General features: G+C 37.9%; 1 protein-coding gene across 1 annotated transcript in view; it reads left to right on the forward strand.

Annotated features, from left to right (window-relative positions):
- Window positions 1-372: 372 nt before the first annotated feature.
- Window positions 373-23,521, forward strand: part of LOC124169050 (tax1-binding protein 1 homolog B-like) — a 39,381-nt gene continuing 16,232 nt past the window's right edge. Inside the window, exons 1-8 of the mRNA XM_046547520.1 lie at window positions 373-720; window positions 842-1,061; window positions 7,825-8,036; window positions 8,633-8,776; window positions 14,506-14,673; window positions 18,366-18,503; window positions 21,584-21,775; window positions 22,642-22,807. Coding sequence (XP_046403476.1) covers window positions 625-720; window positions 842-1,061; window positions 7,825-8,036; window positions 8,633-8,776; window positions 14,506-14,673; window positions 18,366-18,503; window positions 21,584-21,775; window positions 22,642-22,807 — 1,336 coding nt within the window. The 5' untranslated portion in view covers window positions 373-624. The remainder of the gene's footprint in view (window positions 721-841; window positions 1,062-7,824; window positions 8,037-8,632; window positions 8,777-14,505; window positions 14,674-18,365; window positions 18,504-21,583; window positions 21,776-22,641; window positions 22,808-23,521) is intronic.

Below are 23,521 nucleotides of genomic sequence, written 5' to 3' on the forward strand. Positions count from 1 at the left end.
CGCTCAAGTTGCAATTTAATCAAGTTATTTAGTTTGACGAATAGAAACAAGTCTGCATGGAGTGTACCAACCATAGAGTTTATATTACTATGTAGAGTAGAGTGTAGAGTATTTATGGTACCTACCTAATGTGGTAATATCATATGAAGTACTGTATGGCTAATTATGTTAATTTTTAGCATTAAGGACGTATTTCGTGTATTAAAATGATTTGTACAAATATTGCTTTACATTTTATGTGAGTAAAATAAACCAACAAATAGGTCAAGTCTAATTTTGAAAATTCTCCCGCTCTTTTTCAACCGCAGGGAAATCGGTTGTTTACGGCCGCCTTTCGATTGTGCCCATATGTATTCGATTATGCAGAACGATCGATTGTTTCCCCAATCCATCACATATGTCGTCAGTGTTGTTGAATAATCCTTGTCATGTTGTTTCTTGAACTTTCATTATCTCAAAATCGCTGTCATTGGTGAACATCGAGCCACTGAACTATGTAGTACTTTATAGTTTACTTTACCGCTTTGTATATTTTTAAAATCACTGCGTCTGCTCTATAATCTAGTAGTTAACCTTATTTCTAAGTAGTGCAGTCGTGCAGTACTGTAAAATATTCTCGAAGCAATGGGTGAAAACGGCCTGGATGCTACCGTTGGCATACAATTAGATACTAATAATGCAGGAAGGATCAGTTTGATTTCACAATCACAATATGCCAAGGTAAGTGATTGATTTTTAACTTTTTCAGAGTACATTCGTCGTTGTACGACTTTATTTGTGTATGGCCATATTAAACCTTATGGATTAAGTGAAAGTAATTTTTCTTCACGTTGAATTCAAGGTGATTTTTCATGACGTCTGGGACTGGTATCCTGCCGATGCCGACATTGTGTGTCGGTACACGGTCACCAAAGGCGTTGTTTTTCATCCCAATGATAAAATTGCCCTGCTTCCCGTTGGGTGGAATTCTGCCTTGGACGATGCAATATTAGTTATACCAGTTCCTGACCAGCAACCATCTGCTACGGAAGGAAGTTACCAAGGGAAAGTTTTGCTTAAAGGTAATAATAAAATTAATGAATCTGCCATGTGAGCAAAAATGTATTCCCAAAATAGATCAATTTTGGCCGCAGTTTTATGGTGCCTTATATTTCAAGCGTACACAGGGTGTTTCAGGAGCCATCTTAAATACTTCAGAAGGTGGTAAGGGAGAGAATTTTAATCATTTTTTGTACATAAACATGGGGTCGCAACTCCTTAGTTACCGAGCTATGGCAACGCAAAAATTTTTTTTTATACCTTTTGTAGTTGCCATGAAAACTGTTTTCATGGGTAATCCATTCTTTTCGACATTTTATTTATACGCTGGATTTTTAAGGACCTAAAATAATTAAGATTGGATAAAAACGTGCAATTATAATAGTCAGAAACAATCTCAAAATGGGTGAGATTGCACAATTGTATCTTTGTGCATGCTCTGAGCTCTGGTTTAAGTAAGCTCAAAGATAATAAAATAAAATTGATAGCAGCTGTTTTGGAAACAATGGATAAAATGGCAAATAAATGGGGGGCATTTATGTTACACCATTCTCAGAATGAAATTTGTTAACTGAATCATTCTGTTAATATAAATTGTTGTAAACATATTGTTGGAAATATGTCATGGGGGATAACCTTGGGAATTAGTTTTTTAACTGTATTCCTCTGTTAGTATAAATTAGCTATTTATGTTCTCAGGCATGTACCATCATTTGCAAAAGTCGTCCAACAAATTGAGTGGCGCCACTTTCGCTCCATTGTCGGTGTCTGGCCACCATTAATTTGGAATGATCACTATCTGGGTATGAATCTTCAAGGTAGCTCGGGAACAACTCACGAACGGGTCATTGTGACACGGGAGGGAGACGTTGGAAATCATTACGATGCACAGATGCCACCAGGAAAAGGCAAAACATGGGCGGCGTTATTAACCATGCTTACACTTTAGTTAGAAGTAGAAATACTGAAAAAAGACTGTTTTTTGTCTAATCTGCAATGAAGCATTAAGAATACTTACAGCAGATGTACGGCCCGAGGTATAAATGGACCCTTAATTTTGGGCTTGGTGTACTTTTCCAATCGGTGAACATGAACATAGAAATTTTCAGCCATGGGATACCCCTATCTCCAGTTGTCGATTAAATCATTTTAATTCTCACAAAATAATTAAAACTCTACGAAAGCTGAAGTTGTTTTACAAAACTATGGCTTAATATTTTTTTCTGAGATCTAAAATTTTTTGAATTATTCTCATTTTTACTCGGAAGTATGCTAGGGAGAGTTGCAGACTTACTTTGATGATTTTGATGATGGCATGATTTTTTTGGACGCAATTTTAGCTCTGAAAATTGAAATTATGCTTTGATGTTGAAAATTCAATAAAATAGTTAGCCACATGCCCATCCAATGAGAAAAGTTATTCTTTGTCATTAGATGCACATAGCACAATGGATCTAGATGGTAAAACCAACATTGCAACACATTTCTTACAATTTACGGCACGGTACTAAAATCAACCTAAACTTGAGGCATGTACTTTCATTCTATGCCTTCATTAACGTGCAGGAGATCCAGCTACTTGTATCTATTTACAATGTTAGTTTGAGTTTCGACAGCATTATCGTGGGGTACTTACCATAGCTTTGAATGATGAGGTATAATTTTTGACAAGCGTTTATTTACCATTTACTATCGTATACGTTTTTAGAGACGATTTTGCGTTAATTCCCACCTTTTTTCCAAGATTTACAATTATTCAAACAGAGAAATAGGTTTGTGAGACGACATGATGTCAAATGTCTAAATTTTGATTATTTTCAATTAAAATTATATCAATATCAACACAACACAACGAGGCTACTTCCTTTATAGACAGTGAACTGATCTATTTCTTTTGGTAGAGCCCAGGGAAGATAACACTTCCTAGCCTACTGATGCTTAACTGATGAGCCATTTTACCCTACCTGCATGGTAGGGGCAGGACTAGTATGAGAAAAAGAATTAATGGGGATTCCGTCCAGTAAAAGCGAGGTGAATTCTACGCGTGGATATGGGTATCTACCACCAGCACTCAGCAACGCCTGTAGGGAGTCGAGAAATATTTGTGTGAGCACCACGATGAATGTGTAAATTTAATTAGCAATTAAATGACTATGTCGTTAGCTTTGAAAATATTGAAATATCTCTTCTGATTGGCATTTACTGAATTCCACCCAAGGACCTGCCTGCCTGTACCTTAAATTGCAAATGTTTGCGTCTGGATTACATTAGGGACAGCCAACTTAAAGAGTGACTTAATAGTACGTACTATCAAAACTACGCTCGCGGGCCATAGTTTTGGCTAGCTGATAGGTCCTGCACCTCGTCTTGTCCCAAATCTTTATCGGGACTTTACCAGCCAGAGACAAGGAAGCAATTTACCTGGGGTAAACGTTGCAGGCCCTAAGTGATTCTCACAAACTTCCATAAAAGTGTAAATAGGGCCAATTTGTAGCTCTATCATATAATACCATATATACCGTAGTTGATGCCATAATTTGCTTGAAGAAAGTACGCACAAGAAGAATAGTTGGTAAGTATCTCAAGCTAAGCCTTTCCTATAATTAAAAATAAGCGCAGGGGTACATGCACGATTAAGGATTAGCATTACATATAGGTTTTTACTAGGATTCTACTTGGTAGATCAGTTGAACTCACATTCTGTCCCTTTCCATCAAAATTCCTGTATTTTAAAAAACACTGAATATAGAATATTGAGGCCTAAAGTTTAAAATTAAAATTGTACACTTAAATTATATCTTTTTCTATCGAGGGAATTTTTTCTGGAAATTTGCGTAGAAAAGTTTCCGTCACTGCTCATTCCTTACGTCTACTGATATTGCTCTCTCTGATACGGCAATGCACGTATTTCTTACGGAGTCCAACTTCGGCCATTTGCCGGGGAGGAATGGTGGCGATTGCCGGGGACTCAAATAAAAAATTTGGGAAAATTTCAGAATTAAATTATTCATTTACTATTGCGATACCTAAATAAAAAAGAAAAACTAAAGTGTACCGTACAGGTAGGCTTAAAAAATTTTTTTCGCGAGCTTAAGTTTTAGCTTAAATTTTGTTCGCCAGCTCTCAAATCAAAATTGCATAAGATCGGGTGTAAATCGATATCTTGAAATCGGCTCGACTTGGGAGCTTCTAACCTATGCCAAAAAAAATCAGCCAAAAAACTAATGTTTCCCTTTTGGATCTCGACGGCGTGCGGCGATATTAAGTGGGTCATGTGGCGAATTACTTTTTTTTCCATAAGAGCCCATGTTAAAGTAGATCGATATATCTCGTAAAGTATCGCACTTTTTGGCATTTTCAGATTTTTTCTCCTGATGAATATTTTTTTAGTCTTACCATCAAAAATTTCAGCTCGATCGGCCCGGTAGTTTTGGCTGTGAATTAAATTCAATCACCCAATCAGTGGATCAGATTCCAGCTATTATTATGTAATTAAATTTTTCTCGTCATACTTTGAATACGTGGAAAGGAATACATCTTTACCGATTGACTGACGTCGGAGAACCTTGTTGTTATTTACGCAACAATTAATACTGATCAGCTTCATTAATTTCATATTTTACGTGTTCGCTCAGATATTTATATGATGACACACTTGGAATATCACAGCTGCCTCGTATCTTATGTTGTAGATGTTGTATTAAAAACATCAACTCGACTCAATAGGTATAAACAAAAGTCCGCCATGTTCACAGTGTACGACTTGTGATTTCCAGCTCTCTGAAAAGTGCTAAGATCACTCAAAAAGACCCAAGCTACAAACTTTTAAAAATCTTTCCGAGGAATTACCCTCAATCTTTCCTCCTACATAAAATGCTACAATGTGTTTGGGAGAATATCATGAGCATTAATTTCACTTAAATGGAAGCCATCAAATCCCGAGACTGAAAAGGATGAAAAAATACCTCACCCACCTAATGACCCGTTCTCCATATATTGAACCATGAAGACTAGTGTTGGATTGCTGCGTACTCCCAAAAATCATACAGTTTCCGGGAACAATCTTTGTGGAGTGAAAGTGGTGCCGCTCGATTTGTTGCAAGACTTTTGCAAATGATAGTACCTTAGAAACAAGTAGTAATTCTTGGACACCTAATATATTTTTTTTATGCATTAAATCTATTACAATCATTTTTTTTCATGAGAAGCTCAAATTGCACTTGGTATTCATTGTATTAATGCTCCTAACATTTTATTGAGCATTATGCTATAGAAGATAGGCTGAATACTCTATAATATGTTTATGTTGGTTAGGTCTTGATTTAATTTCATCATTATTTTTTACTTTTATTCTTATGATAGATGTTTGTCATTATTTTTTTAAATTTCATTATTATTTCGTTTGCCATGGCTTTGTGTTATGGCTGTTTTACTTGGGGCATGTCAAATTGCATTGAGTAAAGTGATGTATTGCTAGAACACATGTGAGAATGCTTGGATGCAAGACAGAAAAATAGCCCCTGCTCTAATTCCAAGCAATTTTTTTTGCAATTTCAACGTGTTTTCGGTACTAACCTGTGCAATTATGTGCCCCATGCTGGTCATTAAATTCCTAGCAGATCATCTTCAGAGTACTGAAGGGTCACCTCAAATCACCATTGTACAAGTCACTGCCAATGGAACAACTTATCATATTGCTTTGATTTTCGACTATATTCTTTTATAATTATTTAATTTCAGTGTATAATGCACTATTGAATCTACCTAAAAAAATCTGTAGTAGAATAATGGTATGATATCAAATTAACCCATTCCTGCTGGCACCTACAATGGGAAAACGTTTTCCGTGCTATGAGTTGCATGAGTAGATTTTAAACCTCCCTCTACGGAGCTTTTTTGTGAAGTTAAAGTTATATTTAATTAGCATTGCTTTGATTCAGGACTATTTTCTTTTACATAACTGACAGTATTTTCGTCCCTCAGATTTGGGACCCTGCTCAATGGGGTGCCCATCCCTTACCCTGGCCACTGGACTTCACCCTCAAACCATATCCTAGCACGAATCCACGGTCAACTAATTGCATTAATGGAGTTTTTTTTTACCAAATAATGCATTTGATTTGCAATATTTACTCATATAAAAGAATAATGAACATTTGTTTTAGCATTATGGAATTTAAAATGGGATTGTAGCATTAATAACAACAAATAAGGCTATAAGTCCAGATGTGCGTTATTTTTAACACTAAAATTTCTTTTTAAAATTGCTCATGCATGGAACTTAAGGAAGAATTCATTTCAAACTATAAAGTCAACAAAAGGTATTATTATAAAAACTATTGACAATACAACCACCTTTCAACGGATTCCTGCAGTGTGGTAGACCAAAAATGAGTGGGAGGGTTGGGCTTAATTGCTGAGGAGTGGCCCTAAGGACTCGCTAAGCTGGGTCTGAGGTCGGGCCTGAATGCATCTGACAATTGCTACCTCAGTGGTCACTTCCCTTCCCTCGCGTCGGCCAGAGCCGACGTCCGGTTGTTTGCCTACCGCCTACCATGGTCGGAAAACGGTGGTCAGAATCCCAACCACGGTTAATGGTAACTTGCATTCACACCTCATTTTGTAACCATGGTCTGGGGTAACCGGCGTTAAAAGAGCGTAGTGTGAACAATGACAACAATTAAAGAAATTCTGTTGTAACAAAATATTCTCTCTGAAACTACATGATCATGATAACAATTAATAGTAAATTTCCTTAATTAATCTTAGTTATTTGTGTTAGAACAAATTTTCATTTTTCTCTCGTATTATTTTCATAAAGTTGCCATTGCTGAGAACTCGTACATGAGCATCTTCCACCATTTTTCTTTCATGATGCATGGAACATGCAGGAGAGAAAATTACGATGAGGGTCGTGTAAGATTCTTTAGAGTAATACCCAGAAAATGAATCGGGAGAATCTTTCAAGCAGTGTGAAAAGGTGAGCAGTGGGCTACCCGTGAAAACTGCTGTGTGCTCCTGTTGACTCGCCAAGCGTGCGATGAGCCTACTTCAAGGCAAATATTGGCAACCTTAAAATATATGCTGCCCTCTTAATGAATCTACACGAGCTTTTTAAATTCTCTCTATGTAAGCTAAATACATATATGGATACATGAAGGATAAAATATGTAAAATAGGTGAATTCAGTCAATACTCCATGTATATTACTGCTTAAATTATTCCCGGTCAATAATATCCTAAATTTAGGGCAATGGGTGAGCCACTAAACGGATGGCTCTCAATAAACATCAATTATTTTGCCGATAAAGTAACACCGATTTCAGGGCAAAATAACATCGCTTTTGTAAAAAAATAACACCACTTTTGGCTATAAAATAACCCCACCTTTTTCATGTCCCTACTCATAAATGCTTAAACATAAGTTTTAAAAAAAATAGAAATTTGGTCCTAAAGGGCTTTAATTTCACTTCTTTTTTGTAAGGATAGCACTTTTTCAGCCCAAAAAAAAAAAACTTGAATTTAGTTCCTCAGGGCTCTTGGGGCACAGGTTCCTGTTATTTGAAAGTAAACAAAGTTTTAACTTGTGAATATGAACCTCATTTGGATAATAGTGAATTTAGAAAAACATAACTTTTCTCAAATTTGATAAATAAGGGCCAGCCTCATGTTCACGTCTCACATTAAGTTTTTGAAGGGCACACATGTGTGTGCTAACTCCCACTGTAGAGTATCAGAAATCAAATATGTGATTTGGTTTTCTCAAAGAGATTCTTTATTTATTAGTTCAGGACATTGCAAAGGATTCATCCGAGTTCTATCAAATATGCTACGTGAGCCATACCCAGCCTGGCCGTGCAGTGGTCTGTGGTGCTTCTGCTCCCTTCCAGTTTCGATCGCCTCAAGAGTGCGAAGAGTGGTGCGAAGTAGAAGATGCCGAAGACGGTATTGTGATTGTTAGATCTAGAGCTGCATTGGATCAAGAAAATTTGCAGAAGGTAATTGAAGTCTTTTAGTTATGTGACGTTATTCTGTCTCGTTAATTGAAAACCTTCCCACTTGTCAACTTTCACCTATGCGCAATGAATTTTGATCATGAATAAGTTTGATTCTTTGGTTCTTGATCCCACCCAAGCTTAATCAAGGATCAGAATGGAAGCAAAAAAAAGTTTCTAAAATAATTTGTTCAAAGCACTCAAAAATTTTCTTGAGCAAAGTATATATCGTATACTTTAAATCGAGTGATTTTTATGTTTCAACCACTGGTCGTTTTGGTTGATGTGTTATGGTAGGCTTAATAGGTTAACAAAAATCATCAAAAGGTTAAAAACTAAGTAATTAATATGAATATGAAACACTTGATTTAGAAATGGGATGGAGAACTGATACTAGGAACCAATGCATAATCAGATCAAGCAAAATATTGAAACTGACTTTAACTTACAGTGAAGGTGAATATAAGTGATCTTTGCCTGAAAATATATATCTTGGGAAAGTAACAATATTTTAATGAATTGTCTATAGTTTTACTTTTGCAAACTGGCATATAAAGGGATTGAAATAATTTTCTTTTTGTTCTGTTATGCTTAAACAGGCCATCGAGAAAGGGGAGCAGTTGCAGCAAGAGAAAGTAAAGGTTGAGGAACAGTTGCAGAGAATTACCAAAGAGCTTGCAGACAGCCTGTTGGAATCAGGAAAGTTGAGGACGGAATTGGAAGAAATGAAAGCTGAAGGAAAGGTAATACTGTGCGCGTAATTGCTGTCAAATATATAGGCCAATATCATCACTGGTCAACAGTCACAAGATGTTTGAAACAGCTGGCAATTCAATTCTCTGATCAGCTAATCTTTTCAGACCTACTCATTTCTTCTGTCACGTGTCCTTCATTAATTGTTTCTTACACTTAATCCAAGGTCTGCCTTTCCTATTCTTGCCATCCATTTGCCCCTTGAAGATTGCCCTCTTCAATCCATCAAGATACTATGTCCTATTAAGTTTCTCCCTCTACCTAAGATTTATGTATAGCCTCTCTGATATTCTACTCTTCCCTTGACTTCCTCACTCAAGTTATCCACCTGATTTTAATCATCTTCATTGGTAGGAAATTGGAATGTTAACTTAATCACCTGAAGGAAGTTTCGACTTTCAACGGAATTCTTGTTTTTTTAACTTCTATTTACACTTTTCTGTATATTTTAAATAGAAATTACATACTATGAGGAATGTTATTTCTTATTAAAAATTAATAAATAAAAATAAAATCTGTGTATGAAATGAGGTTTTAGCACGTATATTTTGCTCTTTTGGAACATAACCCCTAATTAGTATAGAACTCAATGGTTTGGCATAGTAATCCACTCAATAGAGAATTCAGCTGACCTTATTTTTACATATTTCTATTCTTTTACATACAGTAGAACCTCGGTTATACGACCCTCAGTTATACGATGACCTCACTTATACGCCGATTTTTTTTGGTCCGGTGAATAACCCCATATGAACCCATGTATTTCCAACCTCAGTTATGAAACTCTTCACCTATACGACGACCTCGGTTATGAAACGTATTTTTCCAGTCCAATGTGATAAAATACCTCACTTGTACGACTTGTCAGAGAACTGATCTACGAGAAGATTGCGGTAGAGGCGCCGACTTTAGTCACAGGAATGGGGGTAGTATGCGCTTATTACATAGATATGTCAATGAAGAAAAATAAGTTTTAATTATGAGCGATGCTGTTTATTAGATATTAATTTTAACTGCAGTAGATGATCGTTAGTCCGGAATATCTATCTATAACGGAAGATTGTGTAGAATTTTCCAAGGTTATGCTTCCCGTCGCCCAGCGAAATAACACCTAAATGAGCCGTTTAAAATCCTCGCGTATCAAAATTTTGGCTTCCAAGGTCATCCAAAAAAGATAATCATATTTGTAGTATGGACGTAAGCCGTTGGTGATTCAACACGATGGCGAAAACAGCATGCGTGGACTCATTCCGCGGGCTAATCCCTCATCCGCGGGACGAATTGAGCCGGAGGAAAGTTGCTTACGCGGCGCGCAGATCAAAACTGACCTTGTATCTGCGGGTTTAAATGAAATATAGTTTGACCTTGACTGCCTGGTGGCAAGCGTTTATTTTGTAACTGAACGAGAGTTAGTACGAAAGCCCTCGGAGAATAACTCGCGTCGTCAGTAGTAACGTAATCATTAAAGTCAAATTCAAAACGCGAGAGATAAGGCAGTTCCTTTCGACTTATAAGCATTATATCGAAGTACAAAAACAGTCTGGTGTTGTTTTCAGATATGGGGAAGCAAAATATTACGTGAAGATGAGTCACACGGCTTGTGAGTCGAAGTTCCCGGCGCTGAATTCGCGGAAGAATGCCGGCAGAGAAGCTATACCCGGTAGATTCAATCTATTATTACTAAAATGTCATGGGAAAATTCTTTTTTAGTGCGTAAACATTATTGAGAGGGGATATTTTTCCGGGCTCTTAATCTATTTTTGTCCATTCATCACTGACAGCAGTTGCGCGATTATTTCAAATTCTCACTTAAAAGTTTTCTAAGCACCGGAAAAGTGAACTTAGTCACGGAATATCCGGGGTACCAGTGGCATAACTAGGAATATGCTTTGGGGGTGACGGTAGTACCTGGGGGGCGGCTTCACCCCCCACGCCTCGGAGGCAATGGGGATTCCCGTAAAATTTAAAAAAATGGCATGCCTGTAAATATGTTCTACATCATTTTGGCACATAAAATAACTTTAAGTAGATGCAGTTGCTGTTTATCAAAGCTAGGCTTGTGTTTAAATTTTTTTAAAATTTCTCTGAGGCTTTGGAGTGGGATCCATCCCCTCATTCCCCAACCATAATTACGCCACTGCCAGGTGCTCCATATTGTCTATAGCATGGTATTTATCTATAGCATCGTAACTTCGGGAATAAATAGCTACATCCCTAGTAAAATAGTAAAAGAAGGCAGCGAACCGAGATGGTACGACGCGGAAGTGAGAAAATCATTGAGGCGACAGAGAGCGTGTCATGCTAAAATGAAAAAAGTCAGCACGGATTTATCCGCTAATGAACGCGAGCTAATAATTAAAAAATATAGGATGACTAAAGCCGCCACGAAGGAAGCGTTCAGGAATGCGTTCACGAATTTTAAAAGAAAAACACTAGTAGAGCAGTTACAGGATAACCCAAAAGCATTTTGGTCATATGTTAGGGAAGTTCAAGGTAAACGATCTACCGTATGTTCGCTGAGAAACGACAATGGAGATGTGTTGACAAGCAGTTACGATAAAGCCAATTTATTAAATTCCTACTTTAAGAGCGTGTTCACGGAGCCTTCCGAAAACTCACCCGAGACCGATGACAATCCCTGTCTACATAAGATGCCAGCTATTGACATTAGTACGCTCGGAATAGAAAATATATTGAAATCGCTTAGTCCAAATAAATCACCTGGTCCAGACGAAATCCCTTCTCGCGTATATAAAGAACTAGCCTCAGAACTTGCCCCCTACTTGCAGTTAATATTCAGTAAATCCATCAAGCAACACGAAGTACCTAATGACTGGAAAATCGCTAATGTAACGCCTATATTTAAAAGTGGAGACAAGGAACAGCCATCTAATTACAGGCCGATATCTTTAACGTCCATCTCTTGCAAAGTCCTTGAACACATCGTAGTCAGCTCGGTAATGAAACACCTAGACGCGCAAAGCTTATTAATGGGAAATCAACATGGATTCAGGAAAAGCAGATCGTGCGAAACTCAGTTAGCGCTTTTCGCCCACGATATTTTAGTCTCCGGGGAAGACAACATTCCAGTAGACGCGATTTTTCTTGATTTCAAAAAGGCATTTGATAAAGTACCCCACAGAAAGTTAATAATAAAACTGAAATCTTATGGTCTAGACGAAGATGTCATTTCCTGGATAAGAGAATTTTTGAGCGACCGCGTCCAAAGAGTAGTATTAGACGGTGCAGTCTCCAATGAGGTTAGAGTGACTTCTGGCGTTCCTCAGGGTAGTGTCATTGGCCCACTCCTATTCCTTCTTTATATAAACGACATTGGCGAAGTAGTGCAGAGTAAGTTACGATTATTTGCAGACGACGCTGTAGTTTACAGAGAAATCCGTTCCAGCAAAGATATAGATGAACTAACGAATGACCTTGCTGCTATCCAAGCTTGGTGCGATGCTTGGCAGTTAGAATTAAATTTGGAAAAATGCGTCGTAATGAATTTCTGGAAGAAGAATAACTCCCTACAGCGTAACTATGTCATTCGGGGCACGCAGTTAAAGGCAGTTGAATCTGTGAAATATCTAGGGGTTAGACTCAATAATGATCTATCGTGGAATAAACATATTCGAGAAATAACCGGTCAAGCTAATCGTAAAATGGGTTTTGTTAAAAGAATATTAGGAAAGTGCGACGACAAAGTGAGAGAAATTAGCTACTTTTCCCTCGTTAGACCACATTTGGAATACGCTGCCAGTGTTTGGGACCCTCATGAAAAATGCTTAATAACAGAGTTAGAACGCGTGCAAAGAAGAGCTGCCAGGTATGTGAAAGGTCGTTACGATAGTCTTGTTAGTGTAACTGACCTCTTAGATAAACTCGGATGGGAATCTCTGTCGGACCGTAGATTGAAAAATAGACTAAACCTTTTAGATAAATTCAAGAGCAGTGTCTTTTCTGACGAAGTTAACCATATCTTGCGGACGCCAACGTACTACGGAAGATCAGATCATATAAATAAAATAAGAGAGATAGATTGCAGAACAGACAGATTCCGAATGTCATTTTTTCCACGATCAATAAGAGATTATAACGGCAGCAATAGAGCGCGTAAATAGATTGCATGACTTGTGGTGTAGCCTACTAACCTATGTAGAACTTACTGCATGTTTCTGAATTTCTATTCTATATTCTATTTCTAACAGCATATGGTAGTATGGTTTGTTATTATACGGGACGTTTCTTGGACGGTGTGGTGTGCATGTGGGAGTCCAAAAGCATGCTGCATGCTGGTGATTTATCACCCCCTGCCAAACACCCTAGAGGTGGCTCGCAGGGTAATTTGTAGATGTAGATGTATTTAGAGGGAGAAAACTGACAGCTGGGGTCATTTGCGCCATGAGGTAAGAGGGGGAGTATAGAAACCCTGTGTTGGAATTAGCCAGGTTGTAACGATAGGCTTAACCAGGGCTTAATGTCCCATCTGCCGGACAGTGTGTTGCACTGGAAGTTCCGTCCACATTACTCTCAAGCAGGGATAGAGCCATCTCTGAAAACTTTCTGCCTCTGCCATTAACCCGGGTCCATAGGGTGTGAAGCCTTCGTGATGCATTAGTGAAATTTTGCTCCCTATACCATTTTTCCGAACTGACGGCGGCTGGGTGGAAAATAGAAACTAGCCAATGAGAAGCGCTGCCCCTTCCACCCCTCCATCCCCTCCCCTTTTCCCCTCCATCCGGCCGACCGGCGTTGCCATCCTTGGGAATAACGGTACTTTTGGGGGCGGCAGAACGAGTGCTGTGCGATCTCCAAAGATTCGGCTTGGCAACACTGCTAGCTGGAGAGCGATGTGCACTGCTCGGAGTTCGGAGAGAGACTGCGGGCTCTTCCACACTTTCTCCTGTCGCTCTTCTGTGATTGGCTAGAAGAGTGGGTGGGTTTCGAGCACGCTCAAGGTCAGCCGCCGTCAGTTCAGAAAAATGGTATAATTACGGGGTTAATTTGGATGACTTTCCTCAGGTATTTCATTTCTTCAATCTCCAATCTGGGGTTTGCCTATAGGTGGTAAAATTTTTATATATAAATATTATTTATTAAATAAAATTTCCTGAAAACCGCTTTTTATGAGTCAACTTTTTTAAAAAATTGGCTTCTCTGTGAACATTTAGTGTCATCATTCGGAAATCTCTCCAGTGTGATAGCCTTGCAGCTTAGTACCAGAATTGTTCAACCGTCGGTAAAGTTGTTCAGGAATGTAAAATTAAATTTCTCTTAAAGTAACACATCATCTCGGGTGTTACTTTTGAGAAAATAAGATCATTAGGCTTCAATTTCTTGCCTCCAAATGAGTAATTGCATCCTGGAGACAAACCAGCCCCTATAGGAAAGGATTTCATGCTAAATACCAAAAAACCTCACATATGAAACTTCCTCACTTATGAGACTTTTTTTGGTTTTCCGCTGAAAGTTTCATCAGTGAGGTTCTACTGTACTTTACATGCTACTGTGCATTTTATTTTTCTCTAACAATATTTTCATTAACATTGTCTGTCAGTGGGTTGAGTTGAGTACATCAGGATGATAATGTTGTCATACTGATGTGATGTATTTATGCATTTAGTCATTATTTATTTGTTATTTGAGGTTCTTTTGGATAACATTTGTATTGTTCAAGTCTGTCATGTGGAGTATATGCTTTCCTTTCTTTAATCTACAGAAGCTGGAAGAGAAATTAGGGGAGATGCAGGATGTACAGCGTTATGTGGTGCGTCTTCAGGGAGAAGCGAGAGCCATTGACAGTGATCGAAATGAAACTGGAAACAAGCTGGCTCATGCTCAGCGGCACATTGAAGTTTTGGAAGCAACCGTTTCCACTCTGGCTGCGGTGAGTTTGATTGTTCCTACCTCTATCTAAATACTGGCAGTGAAATGAGGTGAACATTGCATAATGGAGGTCATATTTAACCTTTTCCTTACTAAAGACGAAAATATACGTGTGGATGTTTCTTGACCCGGGAGACGAAGACAGCATATTTTCGTTGGAGTTTTTCTAACGCAAGTGAACGAATGCCGAATATATGTGTTTCCTAGCTCTCTCCCTTTTATGACGGTTGGGGTGTAAGATGTCTTTGTTTTGGGACCCAACACTGCGGGGTTTAGGCTTTACCCTTAAAATCCGGGAGCAGGTACCCTCAGGCAAGACCCCTCTTAGCAGTAAGGGACCGTGGTCATACAATTGTTTATCCAGTCAGGTTTAGAAATAAATATTTCATCTTTTCTCCAAAAATATAAACTAAGAATTGAATTCTTCATCTTTTGAGCAGCTTTTACAGTTTTTAAACGAAATTCTAAGAAAAATATTAGCTCATATCTCGAGTTCTGTATAAACATCAATATGGAAATTGTTGCTGCATTAAATGCATTAATATTGTCCTTAGAACTTCGTTTAAAATTTGACAATGCTCAGAAAAAAATGAGGAATTCAATTCAAAGTCTGCAATTTATGTGCAAGCAACAATTATCCATGTGCCATATACATATAAGCAATCCATAAGTTGACCGCGAACCAATGCCACAGGTATGCCTGTAAACATAAAAGGAGGGAGCACAACTACCCTCGGAGTCTGCGATAATGCGAAGTCCCCACTGGGAGGGGTCGAAAAAGGTTGGAGCTGAGAGCTTGTGATTATCCGCAAGACCCTTCTTAAAGAATGTCCTCCAAAAATTCTCCGTACCACGAGAAAGAAGAATCTCTTGCGGCTCAGTACAGCAGTCATGCTAAGACGAAAACACCTCTGTCTCGAAAGGGTTAATTTCGAGTTAGTTGCAAACTTTTAAGATCAGAAAAATGTCCACAGTATGTGAATCATCCGTCACTGATTGTGAGACTTGATCTATGGAACCTCTGATTCGTTGCATCATGCTATACCTGCAACACCACTGGAATCATTGTGCACCGAGGCTGTCTGTGGAGGCCGGATGCTACAACCTCAATTCACATTGGGTACTGTAATCTCATCCTAAGTGCTATGTGCAGGTAATTTTTTTGATAATTTTTTCTGTAAACAGGTGGTAGGGAAGATCAACAGCATGCGAGGCCACGGCAATACCGTATAAGCGTGTGTAAGAGGCGCACACGTGTAAGAGGCGCACCCCTATTTTGAGCATCGAAGCTATGAAGAAGAAAATTTTGCTGCATTTTTTTTTATACTATCGCGCGATGTTGCAGACGTATTTCTGGAATTAGAATTGGAAGAGGAAATTTCGATAACTGCGGCAGTAATAGCGGCATAAGAGGATGTAGAAAAAGTTCCGATACTCCCTTCGCATACGCCGTTACTCTGCGATGCTTGTCTTATTCACGAACAATTTTGTTTAAATGCTCTCGCAGGAGTATTGCAATAGAATTACAGCCGTGGAAAATTTTAAGGCAAAACACGAAAGGCACATAGCATGAACCTTCCCAAGAGCTTGGACAACAATCGGGGCAATCTCAGCGCCGTAGGATAATAACCACGTCGTAGATTTAACGGAGCCACACTCGGCCCTCCATCAGCCAATGCCTCTGCCGTTTTTTTCGTCTCCGAGACCCCACAGGAAAATAGGAAAATATCAACTTACAGGGGAACAATGGAAACGTGTTTCACCCCTACCCCGTCTCACCAACTGCCCTTGATCGATCTCCCAGTTTCTGGAGGCCAAATGCTAGGGGAGTCATCTACTGAGCCCGAAGATATCTTGATAGTTTTCAATAATTGTATGACACGTACGAGGTTCAAAAAAAGAAAGAGATCTAACACGACGCATATCTGACAGAATTGAAGTTTTTTAAGCTCTAATTGTTTGATACAAAGATTTATAGTTACAACAAGGCTACTAATAAAAAAATAATCCTAACAGCGTGATTTCGGAAGAAACAAGCGTAGCATAAGCACATTCAAACAAGACGAGACGGACTGGAAACTTCAGGCAACGCAAACTGCGTATATCACATTGCTGCGCCTTCGCCCCTTCACTTTGAAGGCAACGACGTCACATGCAAGATCGTACGTGTTCGTCCATTGCTCCTTCGCTCGTAGCCTCGTTGCTTCGAAGACTGAGGTATCGCGCTCCTTCCCCTCGACCTCTCCTTCCGTGCTCTTCACTTATAAGCATTTCTGATTTCTTTTATCCACAATTTAGTCCAACAATGAACACACTCGTTCGAATTTTTTAAAGCGCTGGTTTTGACACCAATTTTCAGTTGCAATAATCCTCATATTAGCGTCTGAAGATTTTTGAAAAATCAGGTCCTCAGCGTAATAGAAATTACGCAGCGCGGCAGATATTGACTATTAACAGGTGTGTCCTTCAAAACTACTCGTTTCTCTACGTTTGATAAGCGATTACTATATGCAGTATAAATGCCGCGGGATGCCCACTCGTGGCAGTAAATTTAGCGCGCCCTCCGGAGCGAAAAACCCTGCACGATGTTTTCCATGTTCACCTCTGGGGTACCGACGTGACGGCGCGATGCTTACAAAAAAGCAAACAGGAGCATTTTAAAAATACGTCACTAAGGGAGAAACTCCCCTGCCTGCCGCTTGTTTTTGACCTAGGGTTTCAGATGACTGACTCACGCTGAAAACTAAGGCCACTCAGTTCCCCTTGGACTTGCGACCGGTGAAGGGGAGGGGGAAGATAAGAAGTTTGTGTAAGAGGCGCACCCTCATTTTGGGCTGCAATTTCTGGGAAAAAAGGTGCGCCTCTTACACGCACGTGGGTAATCCGCAACATGGATAAACCACAGCTGAATAAGGGGGAGTCTGCTGTAATTATTTTTGAGCACAGTTAATTTATACAGTAAAACCTCCTTACATCGTAATGGAGGGGACCAAAATTTGGGCAATTTGATGTATGGAGGTTCACTATAGAGAGGTTTTAGTGATAGGCTCTATTTTTTCATTTCCTTTGGAAATGAACTGCACTAAACCATTAAATTTATGCATTTAAATAAACACGCATGCATTTGTGAACATATATTTATTATTTGATGATAACACAAAGTAAGTGCTATCGTGTGAATTTTACCAAGAGAAAACGATGTGATCTCTTGTACCTGTCAAGATCAGCTTTTAAGATCAACAGTCACTTAAAATGATTAGGATAGTTATTTTTTTTCTTATTTACTTTTAGGTATGCTCTAATATGGAACAAAATGGCCATAACTAATGGTTAAAATGAAAATTACAGCATATTAATGGTGTAAAAGAAAAAAAAATAAGTGTGAAACATTGATTGCTGAAAATGTCATTCCATGTACGTAATCGCGGCTGCATTAATGGTCTCTAGTTGTCTCTGTACGATTTGCGGAGGTAGTTGGGCCGTCTTGGGGGTCGTCTCCTTGGTATGATAAGTGGAGGTTTTACGAGATAAAGAGGTTCAGTACAAAGAGTTTCAATACAAAGAGGTTTGCCTATAAATTTACATGCAAATCTGACGGGACCGTAGGGGTGGTATGAAGTATGGAGGTTTATGATGTAAAGAGGTTCACTACATTGTGGTTTTACTGTATCATATTTGTTTTTTGTGCTACAGGATAAAGAGCATATGCTGGGTCTTCTTCGGAGCGAAACTCAAAGAGGTGGGGATCTATCCAAGAGGCTGGAAGAAGTGTTGGTGGAGAGAGAGACCTTGAAGAATGAAGTGGTGGCTTTGCAAGAAGAGAAAGTTAAGGTAATTTCATTCCCTTCAATATAGCGACAACCTGGCTTTTCGTGTTCTTGGCTCTAATCTTGTCCAAAGAAAATGACCAAATATTTGGGCTCAATTGGACAATGTGTAGAAGTTGTATCAGGTACAAATTATAAAAATAAATGCTAAATGGGCAAGGTTGACCAAGTTACTGCTAAGTAGGAGAAGATCAAATGGAAAGGTCCATGGTAGTTTAACACATGATATTTAAATACTATTGATGTTTAATGAATACTGATATTTAATGTTGTTGGGGAATTGTTTATGTAAGAAGAGTAAGAGAGTCGGTCATCTTTCACGATGTGCATACAGTGGAACTGCGTTAAAGCGAGTAAGGGCTATTGCGAGACGCCCACCATTACGACAGATAGCTGGAGCACTATCATTGTTGTGGAGAAACTAAGGAAGGGAAAGTTGATTGAAGTAAGGAGGTAAAAAAGAATAATGTATCTTGAAGAAAATAAAGAGAATTTGAAAAAGCAAACGTCTAACATTACAGGATAAGAGGCTTATGAGTCCCCATTAAGAGATTATGTAATAAATGTATCAACAGCCTCAGTAATTATCTATGTGCTATTATCGCTGTTGATGGGGAAAATACAAAATTAAAGCTATTAGAAATCATCTTCCAAGTAGAACGCTCACCCCTGTCAAGTATGTGAAATCAAAGTTTTTTTAAAGTCTATTTAACCATCCTCTCATGCACTCAGTTGTCATAAGGAGATGTAAGTGGTGTTATGTCACAACTAACTGTCTTTCCCCTGTAAATCGGTTTGCAGGAAAATTGCTATTTTTTATATTAAAAGCTAATGTTTTTTATCTTAAATGACCTTTAAAAGATGTTCATTTGAGCCCCAATTTTTTGTCCTCCTTCACCGCATTGGAATAAAAAGCCTGATGACATTTTGAAACACTTTGGTTTTGTAATCACACTATGAATTCATTTAATCATCAATCACCGCAGTCCTCTTTCACGAAGTACATATTCATTTATCAATGGTGTATTCCCATCATATTTTGTTACAACTTAAAGGTTGCCTTTAAAATGGGTAAATGTTAAAATAAGGTAAATTATTACTGGGATTGGTCAGTTTGGTTCTTTGATTCTTAGTTCCACCATTTCTTGAGGTCAGAACTGGAATCTGTGCCAAAAAGAATCGGTACAAAATTATTTGGCACAAAAACAAGTTTGAACCCTGTTCATTTATTTTAAGTTGAAGAATCACTACAAAACCATGATATTAAAAATCCTAGTCACATTAAAGTTCTGACTTATAAACCCAAATGAGCACTTTAATACACTATTAATATATTCATCTAATTAACAAAATAATCATACCTAACACACCAGTTATCAGTTCCTCCTCCTTTTTTAATGCAACCTCGATAAAACAAGACCTCACGGTGCTCAAAGAAACACTTGCTATGGCGAATTGTCGCTTTACCGGAGGTGGAACAAATAGTAGCCAATATACCTATTGCGAACAGTTATACAGGAACAGGAGTGGTGCGGCGACAGAGATATTTATATCCGATAAACGTAAGCATAAAACCAGACGAAAGGCGATGTTTTTTTGCATCACTAAATTTCCATACTTAAACAACACCTAACTATCCAAACAATTCATAAGCCCCCGCCGTACTGAATAAAAATCATGCAAAGCATTGCTTTGTCAATCGTTATGCCAATGCACGACCGATGAAGCCATTTTTCTATGCACTTAATGTGTGTTTACGTGATCATTTTATTATTTTGGTATTTTCCGCTGAGAATTAAAAAAATAACTGATAAATCTGTATCGCGGTTATTTAATGCCTAAGATGCTTCCATTGGTGTATGTGTATTGTTCCTGTACGTTAAGCGGCAGTTAAGTGAAATAACATATTGCATTTGTTTCTGCAGACGAAAATGGTGGAAGGTTGTATAACAATCCTGCCTTGGAAGACCTTTTCTATCATATAATGTAATATCTTCATTATCTACGGTAAAAAGTTTGCTAAGCATGCAAAATGATGTGATTAAAATTGCAGTTGTTAAAAAAGTTCCTTTTTGAGTGTTACGCATGCGATGTATTTGAAATAATGCACTGAGTTTACCACGGCACTGCAATAAAAACGATTTGAATTAAAATTGGTAATATAAGAAAAGGCATTAACGTGATATTATTTCACGAAAAAATATAGCACAGATACTTAAGTAAAACAAAAGCAAGATGTAAGAAACTGCGACGAATATAACTCACATTGGTTATATTTGCGACAAAGAAATGGAAAGGCATACGCATCTGATAGACCCTAAGGCTAAAAAAACTTACGAGTATGAATTTATTGATTTAAAATTCTCAATAATGACTGAGAAACATGAAAAAGGAATGCAGAATTTTTTAAAATTAAATAAACTAAAAGCACAGCATCAGCTCTTCACAAATGCCATCAGTGGCGGCGCCGAATGCATACGATATGGTGCCAAACGAGGCAGTTGTTCTGTGAGTTCTTCAAGCGGCCACCAGGGGATGCTCGGCCGCCCAGGTGACGGAGAAAGGGTGTTGGCACTCGCCATAGCAAGTAGCCATAGTAACAACGATCATGATGAAAATAATAGCCAAAGTAAAAACAAATTTTTTTCACATGCTTATTATAGGGTCAATTGACGGTGCCTCGGCTATCTCTCATAATAGCGGGGTCTTGTAACAGCCCGTACTCGCTTTAACGAGGTTCTACTGTATGTCATTTAGTTGATCATTTAATTACCAAAAAATTTACCGTAAATATACCGGTTCCAAGCAATGATTTTGTTTCTTTTTGAAATTTGAAGTTATAAGTCATGTTTGTGTCATTTTGCTGACTATTAGTTGTATTATTTGTTATTTTCATAATTTTATTTTTGTTAGCGGGCTAAAAAAACTTTTCCTCAAAAATTTTTTTCTTGCACAGTTGTGAGAAATTGACTATTCTTTCTATGAATTTTCCTCCTTTGCCAAAACGGCTGTAAAATATAGTATTATAAATTTTTCTTGAGCCAGTGAGTATTTAATGTATCGCTTTTCATTTTCATTCTGTAGGCTCTTTCGAAATTGAGTGCGGCATTGAAAGAAGTGATTTCATTGAAATCAGCTGTTGCTCAGGAGAAAAATGTTTCCAAAGAAATTGAATCTCTTCGTGAAAAGCTTGTTTTAACCGAGAAGAAGCTTGAAGCTAGTCAGCGGCAAACTGCGGAAGTGGAGGCCAAGTACGAGGAGCAGTCAAAACTTCTGGTATGTTGCTCAGCTTCTAACATGAGGGGATGAGGGGGATTAGTAGGGGCAAACCCCCAGGAAATGGAGATTTCAGGAAAATTTTTGAAAAATAACATGCCTGAAAATGCATTTTACATCATTTGGCTCTTATAATTTGACTTTTAGCAGAGGAATGTTATTATGTATTAAATTCAGGCCAAATGTTTTAACTCTCTGAGGCTTTGTCTTCCTCCCATTCCCCCCGTAGTTATGTTATTGATTAATGTGATCTATGTGATTAACCCTTAACCGGTGAGACCGCTGCGTTTCTAAAATTTTTAAAATCAAGATTTCAAAATAACTATAATTCTCATTAGCTTCATATTTTTGCATAACAGGGACATCCCACTCTTAAAATTTAACGTTCCTTTCATTAATTTATGTAAATTTGCAATTGAACTCGATTAGCGGTCTGTGAGACTTACTAAGAATGCATCAAGAAAAGGAATAAGCGGAATAAATTTCATGGCTACTTACTACTTAGCCTTCCAACTTTAACATTTAAGGCCTTTTTTTAATCTGGCGAAATATTGATACATAAATATAGTAATTATAACTCAAGTGTTTTTTGGCATCAGTTTTTTGATCCTGCTTCAAATCACAATTTTTTATGACAAATTGGTTCGTATTGGGAGTGTAAAAATTTTAATACAAGTTTTAAAATGGTTAACCATTCAAAGAAAAATTAAACAAAACAATAAAAATGGCGTAGCAATATTTGATGAATTTTTGATTTATTGCGGTCTCCCAGACTGCACGTCACTGGTAGTGTAACAAGAATTGCACGTCACTGGGTTAACGAAAATTTAAATGTGGAGTTAACAGTTGTCAATTGTTTCCCTAAGAAAACCGAGCAAGAGGAAGTGAAGAGGCTAAAAGAGCAGGTGGCTGAGATGCAGTTGCGTCTGGAGATGGCCGCAGAAGAGTACCGCAAGGTTTATGCGGCTAATGTCCGGGCCGAGAGAAAACTTAGCAAGCAGCTGCACTCCAGGGGTAGGAGTGATGATTCAGGTAAAGTAAGCCAATGAGTGATGACGAAAAAATAAAGAAAAATAACTTTTTGAGAAATGCCCACTACTGAGCTTTGGTTAACACTGGTTTATGGAAAAAATAATTAATTATTAGTTATTAAGTATGAGTAAAAATACCTTCTATCAATAACAAAAAATGTGCAAATGTTATAATGTTGGCGAGAGCGACAAAATGACGAATCCTTAAATTGCATGTTAGCGAGAACTATCAAAAGAAAAAATCGTGGACGCCATGCAATCAGAAAGTAATACAGTCAAACCTCTTTATAACGAAATTCTAGGGACCAAGAAAAAATTTTGTTGTATAGAGGTTTTTGTTATACAGAGGTATCCCTTTTACAGAAGTTATGACCCATTTTAATGCACTGAAAAGCTTTTTAGCAAATAAAGGACTGATATCTATTCATAAATTCACTTAAATAAGATATGTTACCCACATAAATATGGTAAATTTTCTCAAATTTACTTTAAAAATGTAAAACTTTGATATGGCCTCATTGGCAAAGCAAGAACTTAAAGCCAATCACTAATTGAACTCAATCATACAAAGATTTGATAGGATCACATTTAGGGACAAGTGTAATTGATATTTTTAATTATTTGTGGCGTTAACAAATAACTTTCTTTATTTCACTCACAAAATTGAAGAATTCTTTATAAATAATAATATGTTACAACTTCAGGTAACTTTGAA

The sequence above is a fragment of the Ischnura elegans genome, chromosome 12 (assembly GCF_921293095.1).
Source record: "Ischnura elegans chromosome 12, ioIscEleg1.1, whole genome shotgun sequence".
Classification (NCBI taxonomy): domain Eukaryota; kingdom Metazoa; phylum Arthropoda; class Insecta; order Odonata; family Coenagrionidae; genus Ischnura; species Ischnura elegans.